At 35.2% G+C, this 22,064-nt stretch overlaps 1 protein-coding gene across 2 annotated transcripts in view; it reads right to left on the bottom strand.

The window, feature by feature from the left end:
* The window catches only part of LOC149806580 (uncharacterized), a 62,361-nt gene extending 44,131 nt beyond the window's left edge, over positions 1-18,230 (bottom strand). For both annotated transcript variants that reach the window (XM_089954927.1, XM_089954937.1), the window contains exons 1-5: positions 18,047-18,230; positions 10,968-11,139; positions 7,695-9,370; positions 5,519-5,656; positions 3,989-4,173 (exon numbers count right to left, since the gene is read on the bottom strand). In XM_089954927.1, coding sequence (XP_089811053.1) covers positions 3,989-4,173; positions 5,519-5,656; positions 7,695-9,370; positions 10,968-11,139; positions 18,047-18,107 — 2,232 coding nt within the window. In that variant the 5' untranslated portion in view covers positions 18,108-18,230. The remainder of the gene's footprint in view (positions 1-3,988; positions 4,174-5,518; positions 5,657-7,694; positions 9,371-10,967; positions 11,140-18,046) is intronic.
* Positions 18,231-22,064: the final 3,834 nt, after the last annotated feature.

Here is a 22,064-nt window from a genome sequence, read left to right as displayed (position 1 = left end):
GCATTTGCAATGTTTTGTCAATAAATTCATACGCAGACATGTTTACGTCTGTAACAAGTGAACTTAATTTTTCATTATTTTTCCACTGGGTCTTCATCACAGTTTCTTTGCTTTCTGATGATCCTCCAATTTGTCTTATTTTATGGATAACATAATATAAACTATCATCTTTCATGTGACAATGAAAACATAACTTAATATCGAACATAAAATACTTTCATTCAGATCCTGCATCTGACCCCACAATAAGAGTAATTTTCGATTTCTTTAGAGTGATATCTTGGAGCAAGGACCATCACAGTCCAGTTTCTGAGGTGCCAAGATATTTACAGCAGTACGATAGTCAAGGTTCAAGCCAAGAAAATAAATCCAGTTTCACATACTCCTAATTCGCATACTTTTAACTATATATACTATTCGCTGTAATGTGTCCTCAAGTGAAAAATTGTTTATACTAATGTGGTTAGTCTCCTCTCAATATTCATAATTGTTGAAGTATCTTGCATGTTGTATGTTTCAAAAGTAAGCAACATCATGTTGAGATGTTAACAATGTGCCAGAAATACCTCTTTTGTGTAAACAGAGTATTTCTTTTAAAACAGACCACTCAAGATCTCAGTCCAAACAAAGCGAAATGCAGGATGAAGAATTCAGTCCCCCCAAAAATGGAAAGATGTATGTATAGAGAAAAGAAATGAAAACTCAGGTATGGAGAAAGGAAATGAAAACTCAGTGGAGGGGCACCTGAAAGGGCAACAAAGACTCTTGCAAAAGAAAAGCTGCAAAATAGAAAGTGGAGGACTGTGCTTCTTTGGGTTCTAATATAGACATTTTAAATTATGAAAAATCAAGTTTTGCTGGGCAATTTGAACATGATAGCTGTATATTCTGATATTAATATGTGGGCCATAATACAGGCAGTGAAATGGACACTACTTTATCCACAACATGCGCTATCTGCCAGAATAGAAACACCAGCCACTATTCCATGCTATAATATTGAGTGATGTCGAATATTGAAAACAAAGTTATCAAACTTGAATTAAGTGCCGAAGTATTTACATTTAATTAATAAATTTGCAAAAAATATAATGAAAATTATTTAAGGGAAATAAATGATGTGTTGAATTTTACAAAGCTTGTTGCTCTTCACTCTTTTCTGTTACTTATTTTTTGGAGCATAGACTTGTAACAGATTAAGGAAGGATGATCACATTTGGAAGGGTGATGTATAAGATGAGTATATGACAACAATGATTTCAAAGATGAGTAGATGACAACAATGGTTTTAAAGATGAGTAGATGACAATAATGATTTCAAAATATTAGGAATGTTGTTGTGGATGTATGGTGAGAGATGATGGCAGGTGTACAAATTTTAAAAGTGTGAATATTTGCAATGGATTTCATCTCTAGTTACTCTGAGCATTTGTGTGGATTCTGGAGTGAAATACAATCAAGCTACTGATTGGTAATGATGGTTACAGCATAAAATCTACAACATTCTGTAGGTAAAATAAATTGTAATAATAATAATGCACAAAGTATTCCAAATATACAAGCAGGTTCAGAAGAAAGGTGACTTGATGTGACCTACTTTTATATCATTGTATGAGACTTTAAAAGTTTATATTGGAAACACCATCACTGATATCTCCACATAAGCCATGGATTGTACAGCCTCAGAGAATTGTTTTCAAGGATTTCCAAAACAGTTCAAAGAATTTTTGTTCTTTTAATGGAAACTGAACTTTCAGAATTTGTTATTTTCTTTAATACTGCATTACATAGGTACAAAAGTAAAAGGAAAAAAAACATGTAACAAATTTGTGTGTCATTAGATTAACTGGAAACTCTTCCATCTGGTAAGTACCTGTGTAATGGGTCATTATAGCTTTGCTTTAGTATGCCATTTTATCATTTATTGTTAATTTTATCTGAAAATAAGCAGACAACAAAAGTTTGATTTTAAAAAGTTTAATTTAAAAATTTAAAAAGTGAAATGTTTTATTTGGTTTTAACTTTTAATTCCCAGAGATGATTAATAAAGTTTGGGAAAATTTCAAGTAGATTTTAACAAAATTAAAGGACGTTCAAGGATAAAACCAACTTTTTCAAAGTTCAAGGATTTTTTCAAAGATACCCTCATACTGCCAAATTCAAGGATTTTTCAATGGTACCCTCATACTGCCAAATTCAAGGATTTTTCAAAGGTACCCTCATATTGCCAAATTCAAGGATATTTCAAAGGTACCCTCATACTGCCAAATTCAAGGATTTTTCAAGGATACCCTCATACTGCCAAATTCAAGGATTTTTCAAAGGTACCCTCATACTGCCAAATTCAAGGATTTTTCAAAGATACCCTCATACTGCCAAATTCAAGGATTTTTCAATGGTACCCTCATACTGCCAAATTCAAGGATTTTTCAAAGGTACCCTCATACTGCCAAATTCAAGGATTTTTCAATGGGACCCTCATACTGCCAAATTCAAGGAGTTTTCAAAGGCACCCTCATACTGCCAAATTCAAGGAGTTTTCAATGGTACCCTCATACTCCAAATTCAAGGAGTTTTCAAAGGTACTCTCATACAGCCAAATTCAGATTTTTCAAGATTGTACAAACCAAGTAAGCTGATTTGTACAAAGAGACAAGAGAGAAAAGAGATGTAACAAGAAGTCATTTCAAAATTACATTGTGTCCAAGAACTTGAAAAAACAAACTAAACTGTAACCCATATAGCTGATACTTTAGCAAAGACCATCCAACACAGTGAAACTGGCGTTAGACTCAGCTAACATTTTACGAATGATCATTACTCTGGGCTTACTGACCAATGGTCAATCAACAATTGAGTAGTCTGTCAACAAGATGTTTTGCAAAGTAAGGCTTTTTCTAAAGCTAAAATCTGAAAAAGGTGGGATGATGGAGAACTTAATTTCTACCAAATCAATCATAAAAGCTGTAATAATTAATTTGTCAATTTACTGAGAGTGGCTCAAGTTCAGTCAAATTCATTAATCTGATAAGCAATAATGAGAACCACCTGGTGTACTCATTGCAAGTTGTCAGGTGCAAGTTATATGACACAATACTGCATCCATGTTGAGCTGTCAGGGGGATATTTTATATACCTCTATCCAAGTATAACGACACAAGAATAGTGATTTATTACATTTGTTGTAGCTCTATCCCTGTATGTTGACATAAGAATAGGGATTTGTTACATTTGTTGTAACTCTGTCATTGTATGTTGACATAAGAATGGAGATTTGTTACATTATATTGTAGCTCTATCCCTGTATATTGACATAAGAATGGGGATTTGTTACATTATGTTGTAGCTCTATCCCTGTATATTGACATAAGAATGGGGATTTGTTACATTTGTTGTAGCTCTATCCCTGTATATTGACAAAAGAATGGGGATTTGTTACATTTGTTGTAGCTCTATCCCTGTATATTGACATAAGAATGGGGATTTGTTACATTTGCTGTAGCTCTATCCCTGTATATTGACATAAGAATGGGGATTTGTTACATATGTTGTAGCTCTATCCCTGTATATTGACATAAGAATGGGGATTTGTTACATTATGTTGTAGCTCTGTCCCTGTATATTGACATAAGAATGGGGATTTGTTACATTTGTTGTAGCTCTATCCTTGTATACTGACATAAGAATGGGGATTTGTTACATCTGTTGTAGCTCTATCCTTGTATCCTGACATAAGAATGGGGATTTGTTACATTTGTTGTAGCTCTATCCCTGTATATTGACATAAGAATGGGGATTTCTTACATTTGTTATAGCTCTATCCCTGTATATTGACATAAGAATGGGGATTTCTTACATTTGTTCAAACAATGGCATTTTTATGTGGGAGGATGTCCACCTGAGCTTGCTCAAATGGCAATACTGAAGACATTATTGTACAATTGATGTAAAATAAATAAAGTTCAGATAAATTTAACAGGCTACAAACCACAGAGTAGGTCACTGTCACTGAATCCCTTTCCTTTTTAACATGTTTGTGATGGCGCCTTTTGTAGACTATAAAAATGACGACTGCCAGAAAAAAGAGAAATAACACCCCTGCTGCTGAGATACCAGCCTGTATTGTGATAGGTAGACTGGTAGTCTCTTCCATTGTTCCACCATATTGTAATTCTGTAATAAACAAATTAAATATTATCATTTATCCCAAATACAAGTAGTACATGTCACTCTGTAATATGCTAGTTCATGAGATCAATATTATAATAATAATAATAATAATAATGAGGACTTTGTATAGCACCTAATCTTTAGAAGCTCTAAGCACTTTACAACATCAGACAACACCTATAACATAAAATAAATATATAATGATATGATTACAAAAACAAACACCATGAAATTAGAAAACATAAAAAACATGCTGAAAATATTTAAGGTAGGAAACATTATTAGGTCTTTAAGTTTGTTCTTGCAGTCGAAATAAGTGAGTTTTAAGAGCACTCTTGAATGGTGGTCCCCTCTTATAAGGACCCTTCTGCAGCAGTAAAGTGGTCTTTTAAGAGTGGTGGACTTTCAAGAATATCACACAGACATGATTAATACATAGATATAAAATAAGAAAGGCATAACTAAGTTTTAAATATTATTTTAATTAAAAACTCAAATATTATTGAATTAATGTGATAAAACTGTTTTTAATGTTATTTCAAATAAATATGAATAACCAACAATTGTAATGCAAGAAAATATTTAAAAACCTTGTCAACAGATTGAGGGTATAAATGTCACTGTAAGTAGTATTCCCTGTTGGAGCTGATGCTACAATATTGTAGCTATCGGTGTCTGTTCCATTTTCTTACTGTAGCAGAATATATATTGATGTCTTAATTGAATATCAGAATTTCTCATTATTTAACACAGGACTCTCCCTCTCAAATTGCTTTCATTTTTACACCTGAGGATGATCAGATTCCTTACCTTTTCAAATGGATTAAAGTTACCATATATACCTGCTTACAAGACAAGTCCAATGGCAAACTGCACAGACCCCAATCTGCCATCGCATAATGCGCCATCAAACCTGGGTCTATGCAATTTGTTAGGTGCAATCAAGCAATCAGTAGAACAAACAACATAGACTCTGATCAGAAGGTGCATTATGCCACTGCAGATTATGATCTCTGTTGTTTGCAGTTGGAAACATGAATGATTACATGACCTGCTAATGTGAGATAAACAGTACTGCTTTGAAAATGAGAATGATTACATGACCTGCTGTGAGACACACAGCATTGCTTTGACACTGAGAATGATTTACACAACCTGCTTATCTAAAACAGTGCTGTTTTGAAAATGTGAATGAGTACACACACAGCATAGCTTTGGAAATGTTAATTATGCTGAAACTTCATTTTCTTATTTTTGCAATTATGCAAATTATGAAATGGGGAAATTGGACATACGCAATTGTCCATGACTCCTGAAGATGCATTCAATTAAAGATAATTGGACTTACTGATATCACAAGTGTCTTTGCCCCAACCCAGAGCACATCCCTGGGGACACTTCCCACTTGTAGGCAAGCATGGACTGTCATTGACACACTGCCCACAGGACTTTTCACAGTTTTCCCCATAAAAACCAGAAGAGCAGCCTAAAAATATAAAGCCTAGTTCAAAGACAGACAACAATTTTAAAATTGTGATGCTGTTATACATGTATTAGACAGGCATTTATAATTTTAAAGTTATGGTTTCACATTTTACTAAATATAACAAATACATCTTGACAATGACTTTGTACAGTTTAATCACCACAAAATCTCTTATTTGAACAGTCCTGATTATGAAAATCAGTTAAACCTATATTAAGTATGTACTTGTGGAACTTAGAAAGTTGAGACTGTTATGGATGATTTTTGACTACAGAAACAAAGATGCTGGTTCTGCCATTATACTTTTAAAAACATTTGTGTACATCATCCTACATCTAAAATACATTCCATAACAAGTCACACAATCTGCAAAGAAAATGTATTTTCTTTTTGTATATGTCATTTGCCCTGGGAAAACAGATATTAAAAAACATTGTTCAGCCTAGCAAAGACCCTATTTTTAAAGAGTTAATACCTGAGGGCAGATTTATTTTAGCATGTGCCCCCATGTGAAAATGACCATTAACCATTAACATTTTATGAGTATTTATGTATATTTATATACATTTTATATATTATATGTGAGACATTACGATGAGTTCTTGAATATTGTTAAACACAAAAACTCATATGGTCTATAGCTTTAATTTGAATAAAGCCACAATTTCACATCTTAACTCAAGCCCCATGGCCTGACTACCAACTTTCCATTATATAAGGTAGTTACACCCAAAGTGTCTGAGTTGGGGGATCCCAGTCTGTGCTTCAGTTTCAAAACTATGGAGCCTGGTGTCTGAGGTTTGATCACTCAACTGAATTAATCTTCTACATTTATCTTGCGAACATGGTGCAACATTAAGCTGATCTATAATATAAATACATGTACGTAAATACATGTACATTTATCAGAGTTCTCTGTAGGATTTTGAGATGAAGAGTCTGGGACCCTTAAACTGCTGAAACTAATGGTCAAGCTGAAAAAAGTGAGGGTATGGAAAAAAAATGCACAAGTCCTAGAGAAAGACAACCACATATAGTTTACACCAGTGAAAGCAGACAGAAAAAAAAAGAATGAATCAATAAATGATTGCAAGACACACAGAGAGAAATAAAGATGCTCATTATGATAATAATCTTGCTCTTTTTCAAAATGTGTGTGTGTGTGTGGTAATAAAAAATACCATATTCTGATAGTAAATACTTGTTTCTAATACATAATAACTCTGTTTATCATTCAACTTCCTTAATGTAACCATACAAAGCCAATGTAAATAAAAACTCTACAACATACATAGTTTCTGACTCTTTATAAAAAATTTCACCCACCACCCCATCTAGAAGGACATATAATTTGTAACAAAAGATGCAAGTACTAGCGTACCAGTATTTACGGAAATCTTGCTTAAATTATATACACTACAGACATGCAAAGAGTCTTTCCATGCTAAGGTGCATGGTATATGTGCAAATAACCTTACAGAAACCAGCCTAAACCAGTCTAGTGTGCACTGAAACTGTTCCGATTGTAATTGCAACTGGTACAGTGATGAGTGTCTGAGTGATGGCTTTCATGTATACACAACAGCTGTTAACTGATTACTTCAGTGTCATAACCAGGTGAGTCAAGGCTTTTGGAATTTGAGTCAGGGTTCATATTTTTTATTTTTTTTACCACCAGCCCTGGACCTGCATATAAAGAAATGGTTCTTTGAACACTGCAGCCTGAAAAGAAGTCATGAAATATGTGTACACAATATTAATCTTGACAGTTAGAAGCTGTGTGCTCATTGGCAAAGGTTTTCCAAATGTGATTTTTGCTCAGAATGGCACACATATTCATGACATGCGGCCTTAGAAACCTCTGATTCTACATCATCTTGCTTATCTGCATTTAGGATGCAAAGATGCATTATACAGAAAGCTCTGATTTATCCCTATAGGCTCAGATATACAATAATTCTGTAATAATCAGTTTCAAGTAAAGCAAATTCATAAAATTTCATATATTTTCATTCTACAGACATCAAATCTAATTTACCTTGATCACATAATGCACCCATGTAACCAGACTTGCATCCCTGATGACAAGTTCCTGTGGTCTGCTGACAGGTGCTGTTCAAACAATTCTTGTTACATATCTGGATGCATGTGTTGCCATAGAAACCATCAATGCAGCCTTTGACACAATATCCTGTGTTTTTGTCACATATATAATCAATACAGTTTTGACTGCAGACTTGGTCACACTTGATGCCAAAATACCTTGGGGCACACCCCTGAGTACAAATCCCACTTAACTGGTCACACTCACTTTCCATGCAATGTCCTTCACACTGTTGGGAGCAGTTCATGCCGTAAAATCCTTTCATACAAACCACACAATCCCCACTGGTCATTACACAAGTGCGATTCCTACACTTATAACTGCAGATCTTGTCACATGTCTGCCCATACTTTCCATTTTCACATCCAAAGTAGCAGGTGCCATTATCTCTATCGCAAATTCGAAACCCTGGTGAAGCATCCTTACAGGAAGAACTACATTTCTCCTCGCAAGTAGGCCCATACCATGCGGACACACAACCAGTGGAACAATTTCCTGAAAGCTGGTCACATTTACCGATACAGTTGGGACTGCATGTCTTGTTGCAAAATTTCCCGTACATTGAACCATAGCACCCCATGTTGCACTGTCCTGTCACTTTGTCACAGCGATCCCTGTAGGGCTCCTGCAGACAATTCTCTGGACAAGATTTTTCACAATGGGGGCCATACCACCCCTGCTGGCACCTGGAACAAGTGTTACTCACACCAAAGCCATCACATTCATCACAGTTGACTGGACAGTTACGATCACACCGCCACCCAAACCAGCCCTCCTCACAATCACAATTCCCATTTAGAGATGAGCAGGTGTTGTTAATACAGTGCTGACTGCAGATGTAGTTACAGTATTCCCCATAATATCCCATAATACAGCCATCGGTGCACTTGCCTGTTCCTGGATCACATTTCTGTGGCCCTCCATTACAGCTAAAGTTACAAGGCCAACAAGAATTAGGACTGATGTAGTAATAACCACTTTCACACAATTCACATACAGTTCTGTTGAAGTCACTGGCTTTGCATTTCTTACAGTTTGGAATATCACAGAAAATATTGCATTTATCTCCCTGAAACTTGTCTGCACAGCCGTTGGGACAGGTACCGTTAATATTATCACAGGTTTCCCCATTTTTGCAATGACCACATTTTACACATGTACCATCCTGGAGGAAGTATTCACTCTGACATTGGGTACAAACAGCTCTGTATGGCCCCAACACAGTCGAACATTGGAGGCAATGGTCTAAACTACACTGCAGATCACAGTTAGCACCAATCCAGTTGTCCATGCAGCCATTTAAGCAAGCCCCTGTAGATGTGTTACACAAATTTCTTCCACCAACACAATGTGGACTGCATTCTCGACAAGCAAAACCATCCAAATAATACCCTACCTCACACAACTTGCAGGATGGCTGTCCATTAGACCATTCTTCACAAGACTGGCAGTTCAGATTAATGCATTCTCGCCTGTTGCAAAGGTCTCCCACCCATCCACGTTCACAACCATAGTTACATTTCCCTTCTCGATCACAGTGAGTCTCACCATACTTACAGAAAAAGCTGCAGGAATTGTTGCAATACTTGCCATACCATCCATTTTTACATCTGCAAAGAAAAATATCTAGCTGAGACAGGAAACCATCATTTTGGACTGCTAAAATAATGTCCAACGGCAACATTATTCAAGTTTCACGCAACTATTATTGACATAACTGAACCAAACTACCATTACATGACTCAATAATCACACACATCTCCATTTTGGTCAAAATTTGTGATCCTGCCTTGTCATCTGTGAGAAAAGAGGCTGCTAAAACTCACAGAATACTGTATAATTTTTTTTAGCTAACAATAATACAGGCTCCTTATACCTTAACTCTGAGAGTTAAATCAAACTTGAAAATGGATCTCAATGTATTTTATTCAGAGATCGTGTTTGGGGAGTGTATTCATCTCCATATGGAAGAACTCTGAACACAGCCAAAGGGCACTACTTCTTCCAGTAGGTACTATCTGAGATAGCTTTAAGCCAAAATATTTTTTTTAGTGCACAGTTTGGGGACTGTATATAATTTGCTTAGAAGTCCAACTGCAAACTACATAGACCAATATCTGCAACACATAATGCATGCCAGATTTGGATTTGGGTTTGTAGGAGTGTGTGTGTGATTTGGATTTGTAATGTAGCTTTACCAATTTTCCAGTCATATCACTACAATGTCTGCAGTGATGTCTTGCACTGGGACATCATGCCACAGACATGTAGCATCATGTCCCACCCAGTTACATTATCCTGACACCAGGCCAACTAGACCTAACACTAGCCTCTTAATGCTGAGTGCCAAGCAAGGCAGCTGCTAGTACCATTTTTATAAGTCTTTGGTATAACTTGGCCCAGGTTCAAGCCTGCAACCTCCCACAACTGAGGCAGATTCTCAAACCACTCAGGCCACCTGAGTGATCAGTTATCAGTAGAACAAACAGCACAGACCTATTCTACCAGGTCATCATGTGACGGCAGATCACTGTCTATGTTGTTTGCAGTTGTACCCACCTTGTATACAATTATATATGGTATATGAATGAATATAAAAATATACAGTAAATTAAAATCAGTCAGATGACATATTTTAACAGTACTGAATACAGGAAAAAAGTTTCCTCAAGATCAAAATTAATATCTTTTGCATACATTATACTTATTATATCTAAAAAATTCCACAACGTCAACTTAAACACAAATCTGAATATTATCTGTCTACATAATCATACCTCTATGATGACAATATATTAAGGAACCTGGGATATTCCTACAGTATGCCAGTGAGAATTCTAGGAATAACAAAATTACTTCATTAATATTAGCAAGTCAAACACAACATGTTTTAATAACTTAAAGCAGCCAGTACACACTGTCATAAAGCAGGCTGACTTGTTCTGAACATGTTACTATTCAACACTGTACAGTCCAGTGCATCCAAAGTTTAGGAATGGGGTCAACATCTGATCTCCAAAAAGGTAAATGAAAATCCCTCAGGACAGAAGCAAATATCTTTCCACTATATTCTTTTTCCTATTTGATAATATACCAGTAAATTTTCATGTGGACAATAAAACACCAATTGCATATTAAATGTACTTGTATGAAGCCTCCCAATGTGGAATTGTGGAGCCACACAGGACAACCAAAGAAAACTCTCACCTGTGACACTCTTGACCTAGTGGAGTTAGTTCACAGTCTATACAGTATGGAATTGTACAATTTATGTTACAGTCATCCCCTGTCCACCCATCAATGCAGCCATACAAACATCGGTTTGTGTCTCCGTGACAGTACTCTGGTCCATACAGACAGTGGTCACAGTTTAATTCACCTGTAAAACAAGTTCATAATATTTAAGTGCAAAATTTCTTCTGGTTTTATTTGAATGAAGCACAGATGATTCTAAATTAAGTGACAGTAGCAATTAGTAAAAGAACTCTCCAGTTTTTGTGCTTAAGCACAACAATTTACTTGGCTTTTGCTACTGCTACAGTACTGTACAATAAATATATTTGAACATACTGTCTTTGCATTATCTATCACTGAATTAGAAAATCTAAAATCTTGAAACAAGTCAAAATGATTTATCTTAAGTAAATTATATGTATATAATGTTTGGGCAGGAAAAACTAAATGTCTGCTCCTGAAACAAAAAAAATCTCAAACGTGCAGGCCCAAAGTTTTACACCATTTAATTTGTGAATTCTTGTGGATTTTGCTCAATGAGTTTATCAATGTTGTTGTTTTTCCGAGAAGTCAACATGTTAGTGGTGACTATTAATCATAACCTCATTTCTAGTCCTTCAGTAAATCAGTCTTGTCAAACTTTAGTAACTATTCAGGTAGTACAGATATAAACAACTAAATACTAAATAACATGACTGCTGTATACCTTTATTTCTGAAGGCTATACACATTATGGTCATATACACTGACCATGAGTAAAACATTTCTGAAACTCCATGGTTATCTTTGCTCAACCAGGTTTGAAATTCCATGGCTATCTTTGGGCAACAAGGTTTTGAAACTCTGGTTGCTTAGAAGATTTTCATGGTTTCCTGGTAAAGATGCCAAAGGGTATCTGGGTACTCAGGTACCTGCCCATCGATAATAACCTGGGTATTACAATTAGTCATATGGTACATTTTTACCGCATACAAGTTTTCTGCCAGTGTTTTGTAAAGGCAGCACTCACATTGTTTTCAAGTTGACAATCCTTTTGATTGATCCACAAATACATGTACGTTTTTAGAGCCAAGCAAAGGTCTGCCTCTTCCAGTAAATAATTGATCTTAATCCCATAACTTTTTGTTTTCCCACATGACAATTCTTTGGTTGAGGTACAATGGCAAGTAATAGACTCCAAAGGGTGATTAATTGATCTTGCCATACAACTGACACATGTTCAGTTGCAACCTTGAATAGATTTCACAAACTGTATGATCAAAGTGTTACTTACAAAGCTGAAGCTCAGTCTCTAAAAAAGCAGCCACATATGACAGTGAGATAAAGGAAAGAAGTCAGATGATATTTATGATGACTTGGCCATGACAATTTACTAGATGAAATTGGAGAATTTCAGAACCTTATCAGACAATGAGAATGAATTCTAGGACTCTGTACCAGATGAGATTAGATAGTGAAATTTATAGGCTACTGTGACTTAACTTCAGATTTGTACACATTTAATACAATTCCCATCAATCAGTCAGGTTTGTACACATTTAATACAATTCCCATCAATCAGTCAGGTTTGTACACATTTAATACAATTCCCATCAATCGGATACTCAGTTCATTGAGCTTTAGAATCAACAGGTACCTTGTAGAACTTTTCTAAAACTCTGACAGCTTCATTTCCTGGCTACTGAAAATTACTGCATTTACCTCAAAGAAATAAAAATTATTCAATACACACATATTAGTCCTAACTGCACACAATACATGTACCTCACCATTTGTTCTACTAATGGAAAGTGTCACACAGGTCTGCACATCTATCAAAGCTATCATTTGTTCTACTAATGGAAAGTGTCACACAAGTCCACACATCTATTAAAGCTATCTAAGATGATCAAATAAAAGATAATCAAGCAATTTTGTTTTACTGATGATATCTTGTTATACATCACATTTTGTAGTAGTTACCCACCCCTGACCTGATGTTTATCTCAGTTTACAGCCTTACAGTGAGTTCCAAATATCAATAATTCTTTACTATAAATCCAACTGTCAGGTAATTGTTAACTTTCTGAGTGGGATTTTTGTCTTCATATTACCCATAAACCAATATAGTATGAAAAACAATTATGATTGGTTGATATTTTAAACTTGCCTGAAGTTAGTCAACAAAAACAACTGTCACATGCACTACAACTAGAGATCTCATTAGGATTTTACAATTAGGAGTCCAGGACTTAGGTAAAAATAGGAGTCCCACCAGCAAAACTTGCAGTCCTCTCCCATATGCATACCTGAAGTGGCTAAATGTCCAGATGAGAAGAACCAGTGGTTGTCAATGAGTTTAATTTTCCAAATTCTTTATACCACTGACATATAGCTCTTGTTTGTCCATTAAAATCAGACTGATTTTGCCAATGAAACGAAAGGCCTTATTTTGAACACTAAGCCAGGCATCGCACACTTTCTTACACTTGGCTACTGTTCCATCCATACTATTAGTTCAGGTAGCTTTAGCAATCTTCTGAATCTCATTAGTCTTCATCAATTTGCCCTTTAACCCCAATTTCGAGGTCATATGCACTACTTATTCAGCGACACTAAGAAACAAACAAGACAATGAAAGCAAAAGTTGTTCACTTGATGTATTCTTACAATAACATGTACATCTCAGGGTCTTTCTGCCTCTGAATTCAGTCATTGTAAATATTTATCATGTCCTTTCATATAATTTTAGTAAAAGACCTCCTAATTATAACTTACATTGTTCTAGAAACGAACTTTAGACCATCACCTGGGTTATTTTTTTGTCTTAATTTGTTTTATTACATAATACTGTTTACTGAAAAAATGTTAAATTTATGCTTCAGGGGCCCAGAGTGGCCGAGTGGTCTAAAGCGCTCTCCATTATGGATCACTGCCATCTCACCTCTGTCTGTGTGGGTTCGAGTCTCAGATTCGGCCAATGTGGGTATGTGAGAAAGCTTGCTGGTAGCTTCTCAAGAGTCGGTTGGTTCTTTCCGGGGATTTCCCTAGTTCTTCCTCCACCATTAATACTGGCCGCCATGTATAGCCTATCATGTGCTGAAAAATGGCATTGAACCCTACAACAACAACAACAATTTATGCTGCAAGATCCTGAAGTTGAGTCATTTGTGTTCAGTATTTCATTTGGACTGGAATTTATTTATTCAAATTATTATTATACAAAGTGCCCAAGCATAATTACTTGAACAGAGACATTAACTGGGAATAGTGAATTCACTTCTTTGATTATATTACTGTGATTCATCCAGATCCTGTTGGCACATCATTACACATCAGGCCATTGGTATATTATAGACTACAGGCCACTACAGGCATGTCAACAACTTTAGCATTGGATTTTACTTGAAATACCACTCAACTTTATTCAGATCCTTACTCATTAGCACTTGGGTTAGAAATTCTAGGACTATTTGGAATTTAATTCAAAATCCTTAAGTTCTTTTTGAATTTTCATTTTGTATTCTAGGGAAATAAAGTTTTTGTTAAATTTTACAAAACTTGTTGGTTTTCACTCTTTCACATGTACTAATATTTTTCATGATAACATGTATTATTACCAATATACTAATATTTATCATGATAACATGTATTATTACCAATGTACTAATATTTATCACGATAACATGTATTATTACCAATGTACTAATATTTATCACGATAACATGTATTATTACCAATGTACTAATATTTATCACGATAACATGTATTATTACCAATGTACTAATATTTATCATGATAACATGTATTATTACCAATGTACTAATATTTATCACGATAACATGTATTATTACCAATGTACTAATATTTATCACGATAACATGTATTATTACCAATGTACTAATATTTATCACGATAACATGTATTATTACCAATGTACTAATATTTATCACGATAACATGTATTATAATATTAATCATCTATCTTTCAGTAAACTATTCTATACCATTTGACAAAAAACTCTATTTTTTCTGCCCTGTTTTTAAAAATGAATTATAAAAGTTAATTATAAACTGTCAACACGTTGACTTATTACCTACAAAGAATATAATTAACCAAATTAACCTGCATTTCTGGGAAGATCAAATGATTAAGTTTTATTTGATCAGATTCCCAATAAAATCTTGGAGAATGGTGATAAAACTTAATTGTTATTGCTAGTATCTATTTTTTTCTTAATGCAGACCTAGGCTTCACATATCCAGTTCTAATAGTATCATGCACTGACACATCACTGCACAATATATTTATAAACCATGCAGGACTGACATGATCTCAATGTTGAAATAATAGGAGTAATTATACCAAGTAACAGGTTAACTCAGAGTATCCCCATCACCTGTTATGATATAGTCTCTTTTATAGTATGATAAACAGGGTCCATTGCGAGAACGGTTCATGGGGGGTATTCTGAGGTAATTTGTCACTCAGTATGATTTGTTTCCTTCAGGTTATTGCTTTTTGAACATTAAGCTCTGATCAAGCACCTGTGGTTTTGGGAATATAAATTGTGTTTTTAGCATGACATGCCTTGTCATGGCAGATCAACATCTTGAAAATAAATTTTCATATTTCATCAGTGTGATCAAAGCTTTCTTGGGTAAATTAGATTTTTTTCAATGAGTCTGATGGGCTCCTTATTTACAATACAGCATGGGCCTAATCTGAAATTAGTGGGGTCCTGGGCGTCAGGCTATTGGATTTTTTTTGAGTACTGAACTTCTACAGCTTTTGAGTAACTTATATGTTTATTACATCCTTCAAGGATAACAAGGGCTGATTTTTGAAAATAAATCACCTGGACTGGCAAAACTTTCATTTTGCTTGCATATTTTTTACATAGCGTACAAAACATTCCACTGAATATTTTGTTGCATCTCAGCCATGAGAACAGATTCAACCATTTTCTATCGAAACATCTTCACACAGATTTTAACTGCTCAAGTTAGCCACACTGCGGTAATTGGTAGACATGGAATAAGTTAGCCACATTGTATTAATTGGTAGACATGGAATAAGTTAGCCACATTGTGGTAATTGGTAGACATGGAATAAGTTAGCCACATTGTCTTAAGTGGTAGACATGGAATATGTTAGTCATGTTGTATTAAACGGCAGACATGGAATTAGTTAGCCACATTGTGTTATTTGGTAGACATGGAATAAGTTAGCCAAATTGTATTAACTAGTAGACATGGAATAAGTTAGTCATGTTGTATTAAATGGCAGACATGGAATAAGTTAGCCACATTGTATTAAATGGCAGACATGGAATTAGTTAGCCACATTGTGTTAATTGGTAGACATGGAATAAGTTAGCCAAATTGTGTTAACTAGTAGACATGGAATAAGTTAGTCATGTTGTATTAAATGGAAGACATGGAATTAGTTAGCCACATTGTGTTAATTGGTAGACATGGAATAAGTTAGCCAAATTGTGTTAACTTGCAGACATGGAATAAGTTTGCCACATTGTCTTAAATGGTAGAACATGGAAGAAGTTAGCCAAATTGTGTTAACTAGTAGACATGGAATAAGTTAGCCACATTGTGTTAATTGGTAGACATAGAATAAGTTAGCCACGTTGTGTTAACTAGTAGACATGGAATAAGTTAGTCATGTTGTATTAAACAGCAGACATGGAATTAGTTAGCCACATTGTGTTAATTGGTAGACATGGAATAAGTTAGCCACGTTGTGTTAACTAGTAGACATGGAATAAGTTAGTCATGTTGTATTAAATGGCAGACATGGAATTAGTTAGCCACATTGTGTTAAATGGCAGACATGGAATAAGTTAGCCAAATTGTGTTAAATGGTAGAACATGGAAGAAGTTAGCCACGTTGTGTTAATTGGTACACATGGTATGTGTGTCATCAATAGTTTTCCATTTTTACAGACAGACATGAATAGATGTCCACCAAAGTCATTCAAATGTTTTAACGATACAAACAAGTAAATGTCCACCAAAGTCACTTAATTGCTTTACAGTGTTATTGGTAAATTTATCATAAATAAGTGTGGACAGAAATCACTGGAAAGGACTGGAACAGTGACAGTTGCAGAGTGGACTTGAGTTCAAGGCATTTTTACTTGATATTACTCTTTGTATTATGCTGCATAATCAAGGATCTAAATATTTACGAGGAAATAAATTTGGCGTACTATCTGACATCATCCTCGAGGGTTGAAAGTAAAACTTTTCATTTCTAACCATCATAATACTTTAGAAAAAAGTCTCTTTTTGTCCCTAAAAGATCACTTTTTCTTAAATAACATGTATAAAAGTTTATTATTATTTTTGTATGATTTTGTTATATTTACAAACCAGTTATTCTTTTACTTTATTTTCATCAGCATCTGCAAATGTATTTGGTTCAATATATATATATATATATATATATATATATATATATATATATATATATATATATATATATATATATATATATATATATTTATTTTCTGATATTATTTAGAAAAGATTTTATATAAAAATTTGCTTGATTAATTATGTAGTATGTATGTAATCTCTCTAAATCGATTAATCTCTGTACATTAACAATTAAATAATAATGGCAAAGATAATCAAAAGTGCAATTTCTTTAATGTGAACGACATTATTTTCTAAGTTTGAATAAGAAATATGATCAAAGGGAAGACAATAAAAGATGTGCAGTCAATTAAAAATAATTATGCAAAATAAAAATGATTCTAACCAACTTTTATCGTCCGTTCGGGTGATTACCTTCGTTCCAGTCCTTTCTTTTTGTTATCCCTACCATTGTGTAAACAATAATGGTCTAGACCAAATTCTCCAAATTTGTATATCTTACACCAACCTTATAAAGAGACAACCGTATTACGTAACAATCAAAAGTTTTATATCCGTTAATGAATATTTCTTTGCTTTTAACGTTATAAGCACTTTATGCAACGTCTCGAGCAATATGATAAGGTCATCTTGACATTTAGAAAGCAGCACACCTATAGTAGTGCCTTTGATCCTCACCTGTAGCACCTGAGAAGCAAACAAGTAACACCCATACACTTAATCCAACTGTTATCAACATTTTTCGCAGCTAAAAATCACCCCATCGTCAAAGATGTACCATTTTTACGTCCATTATTTGGTACATCCTGTATCTGACATGACTTAAAACATTTACTTCCATTCTCTTATTAACTGGTTAGAACATCCGGTGTAAATGCACAAGTAGCCTGCCTAAATCTCAATCCCGGGATATTTATAATTTTAACATACGGTCTACAACAGGCTTGGATGTCCGGTTCCGGTAGGTGAAAACAATTTGGTTTACCCTGGCCTTATCCTTCATCATCAGTCTAATTTCGTCATCACAGATTTTCTCAGAATGAGTCTTAGAAAATCTTGGGAATACATTTATTTATAAAACAAAAATAACACTTGTTTACAGACTGAAAATAACCAAACGATTTAGGATTACTGTCTATGCTTTGGTTCACCCAATGAAAATAACAATCCAAGGTTTAAAGATCACTATGTTTTTGTTTACAGAATGTTAATAACCAAACATTTAAGAACCTCTGTATATACTCTTATTTACAGATTTAAAAAAAAAAAACTTGTAGTATATTTAGTTCTTTGTCTTGCTTATAGCTTTTAGTTGGTTTTAGTTATGTACCTAGCTTGTAGCTTAGAGTTACTTTTGATTTCTGTGTACTGTTATCATGTTTTTGTTGTTTTTTCCAGTACCTGATGTTAGTCTCTCGCAACTGATTTATCTTGTAACATTTATGCTTCCAGTGCATTGACATTCATCGTATATGTGTGCATTCTCTAAGCATGTGTATTATCTGTCGAACTAACTGTTCTCGTATATTAAAAACCTGCATGCGCGTAAAATGCTATCGTAACTGTGTTCGTCAGCCATTGTGAATGAATATGTTAACACTGTGTGTAATAGAAGAGTAGAATATATTCACGTAACTTGATTTCTCTGCATTGAGTTTTGTGTAAAAATAAAAATAGAAATGATACATTTTGTATGTATGTGTACGAGGGAAAATGGGGCGGCAGGCTATTGTTATAGGTGTATCAATTTGTGACATAGAAACACGAATTTTAAGTGTTTAAGGTCATTGTTATATTATTGTTTAATGTCCAACGAGCTAATTTGTTTAATATATAAATGTTATTCTGAATGCAAATAAAATGTGTCTTTTTATACGTCTACAGGATCAATGTCTATCCCCTTATTTCTGTTATGAAAGCTAACATTCCATCTAATAGGGACTAGTAGTGAAGTGGGATACCCTACGTACAATGGGAATTAGCATTAAAAACACCCCTCGGACAATATACGTACAATGGAAATTTAACATGGCGAAAAATCGTGGGTCAATATACGTACAAGGGGAATTAACATGGCGAAAAATCGTGGGTCAATATACGTACAAGGGGAATTTAACATGGGGAATAGAGTTTGGGCTTGTTAAGGGACAAGGGGATTTTTTTTTAAAAAAAAAAAAAGGGGTAAGCAATTGAAAAGTCATTCTCTTTTCGAGAAATATGGCTGGCCCTGAAAAGGGCCTTTGGTTTTCTTCTTCTTGTTCTAATTTCTTCTATTTCTCCACCAGCTTCTTATTTTCTGTCCTACACTTTTTCTCTTCTTTTCTTTCTTTCTTTTCTCCTCCTCTTCTTTCTTCTCCTCCTCTTCTTTCTTCCTCTTCTCATTTTCTTCTTCTTTTTCAATTTTTTCGTTCCATGCTCTCATCCTTATCCTTTCCTCTTCATCCTCCTTCTCCTCCTTTATTTCTTTCAACAGATCACTGATGATTACCTTCATTTTTCGTAAATTGTTTATCTCCATCTTCACTCGATGGGGACTATAAGAATAGTGATCCTCGTTTAGGTTAACCAACATTTGCTCCATCATTCCTAAATTGTCCAGGACGTTTTGCAATTTTTCCATTTTGTCAAGGTGGTTCGAAGCCATCTTCTTTTTTGTTCTTTGCAGAATGGTTTGAACGACGAATACTATGGGTTCTTATACGAAAAGCGCGGACGTGATGGAAAACATCCCCAAGACATAAAAATTGATCTTACCTAGATCATGATGAAACAACGCGCGGACGTGAAGGAAAACATCCCCACTTTTCTCATTTCATATAATAAAACCCAAACTATACTCTCCACATACGCTAAGAAACAATAAACAAATCCATAATTTACTATCCACACAATCGTACGTGAGCGCTTACAATCACAAACACAAACACACAAACACATACCCTTACACTATGAAAAAAGAGTCAGTGTTTATAATCACACTACTCTACCTACACACACATTGGCAAATTGATGGTTATTTCTTTTCTAGAGTATTGGGTAGCCCTTAAAAGGGCTGTTTTTTTGAACTCCAGATGCAACTATCTAATGATGGCACCTTCCTGGCCTGGCGCCACACACGCATCTTCTTCCCCAGTCTCCTTTCACCTTTCCTCATGGGGAGCGCAGAGGGAGGATGATTCGCTTCAGCACCCCAATCCTCTGTCTCGGGAATATTGTACGACATCCTCTCTCCTATTTTCTTTTCCTCCTCTTCCCTCTGTCTTCTCTCCTCCTCTTCCTTCTTTATTCTTTCCTCTTCTACTATAGCCTCCGCGGCCAGTTCATTTAACAGGCGCCTGACATATTCCAGATGTATCTGGAGTTCAAGAAGTTTGCTTATTCTGCTATTCATTCTTGTGTTGATCAATCAACAAGGGTAGCTAGACTGCCCAGTGAGTTTCAATTTATAGTGAAAGCGCGGACGTGAAGGAAAACATCCCCCTAAAAACATAAAATTGATCTTACCTAGATCATAAGTAGTAAATAGGGATAGTATAGCGTCAATGGGACTTAGCATTAAAAACACCCCTGGGAACATATAGCGTCAAGGGAAATTTAACATGGAGATAAATCGTGGGAACTTATAGCGTCAAGGGAATTTAACATAGAGAAAAATCGTGGGACTGTTGAGCGTCAAGGGGAATTTAAACAGGGTGGGACTGTATAGCGTCAAGGGAAATTGAACATGGGATTTTTTTATATTTTTTTTTAAAAAAAATTAAAAAATTAAAAAAAGCGGTAGGCAATGGAAAGGCTATCTCTTTTCGAGAAATATGGCTGGCCCTGAAAAGGGCCTTTGGGTTTATGTTAATATTAATATTAACATAGATGGCATCTGTCACATCTTCTTCTTCTTCTTAAACTCCTTCTAACTGCCGGTCCATACACAAGTACCCTCTTGAGACATCCTTGTCTTTCTATATAAACTCTCCTCATCCATAGACTTGTATCTGTCCTATCAACAACAGTCCACTTGGACCGGACATACATGAGCATGTCCGTCCTGAACATCATTGTTGACACAAGGGTTGAAGATTGCACATCGGTCCACATCTTGAGGCTCCGAGAAACAGGTGAATCAATGTAGTGAACTGCGCTTATTTATAGGCAGAGGTAGGATTGAAACGGATTGAGTTTATTCACCAATCCAAACACGCGTTACAAAATTCAGCCAGCCGCATCCAATCCGAAGAGAGCAGTCTGTGACGTCACTTAGTCAATATAGATTTGCTAGCGCTTGTGTGCAGTCAATCTATGCGACAGTGATTCAACATGACGGAAACTCAGAAAACGATCCATTGGGGTGCACCAGCAGCGGAGACCGCCCAAGGGAACTCGGACTTACTTTCAGAAGAGGTGAATTGGGATTTTGTGGATTTTCTCTCCTCGCAAGAATTTGTTCCGGAACCTTCGTTACCTTCTTCATTACCGCAAGTGGAGAATTTTAGACAGAGACAGAAAGAAGAATTGGAGAAATTTATACAACGACAAAAGGAAGCAGAACAGGCTTTTCTCCTACAGCAACAGCAACAAGAAGAAGAGGTAAGAAAAAAACAACAGCAACAACAGCAAGAAGAAGTAGCAGCAAAGAAACAAGAGGGTGAAAATCAAACGGTCACGGTACTGTTGGACATTTTAGCGGAGTTAAGAAGTCTGA

The sequence above is a fragment of the Sinohyriopsis cumingii genome, chromosome 1 (genome assembly GCF_028554795.1).
Source record: "Sinohyriopsis cumingii isolate HCF-2022 chromosome 1, ASM2855479v2, whole genome shotgun sequence".
In the NCBI taxonomy this organism is placed as follows: domain Eukaryota; kingdom Metazoa; phylum Mollusca; class Bivalvia; order Unionida; family Unionidae; genus Sinohyriopsis; species Sinohyriopsis cumingii.
This window is presented reverse-complemented; position numbering and strand designations above follow the sequence as displayed.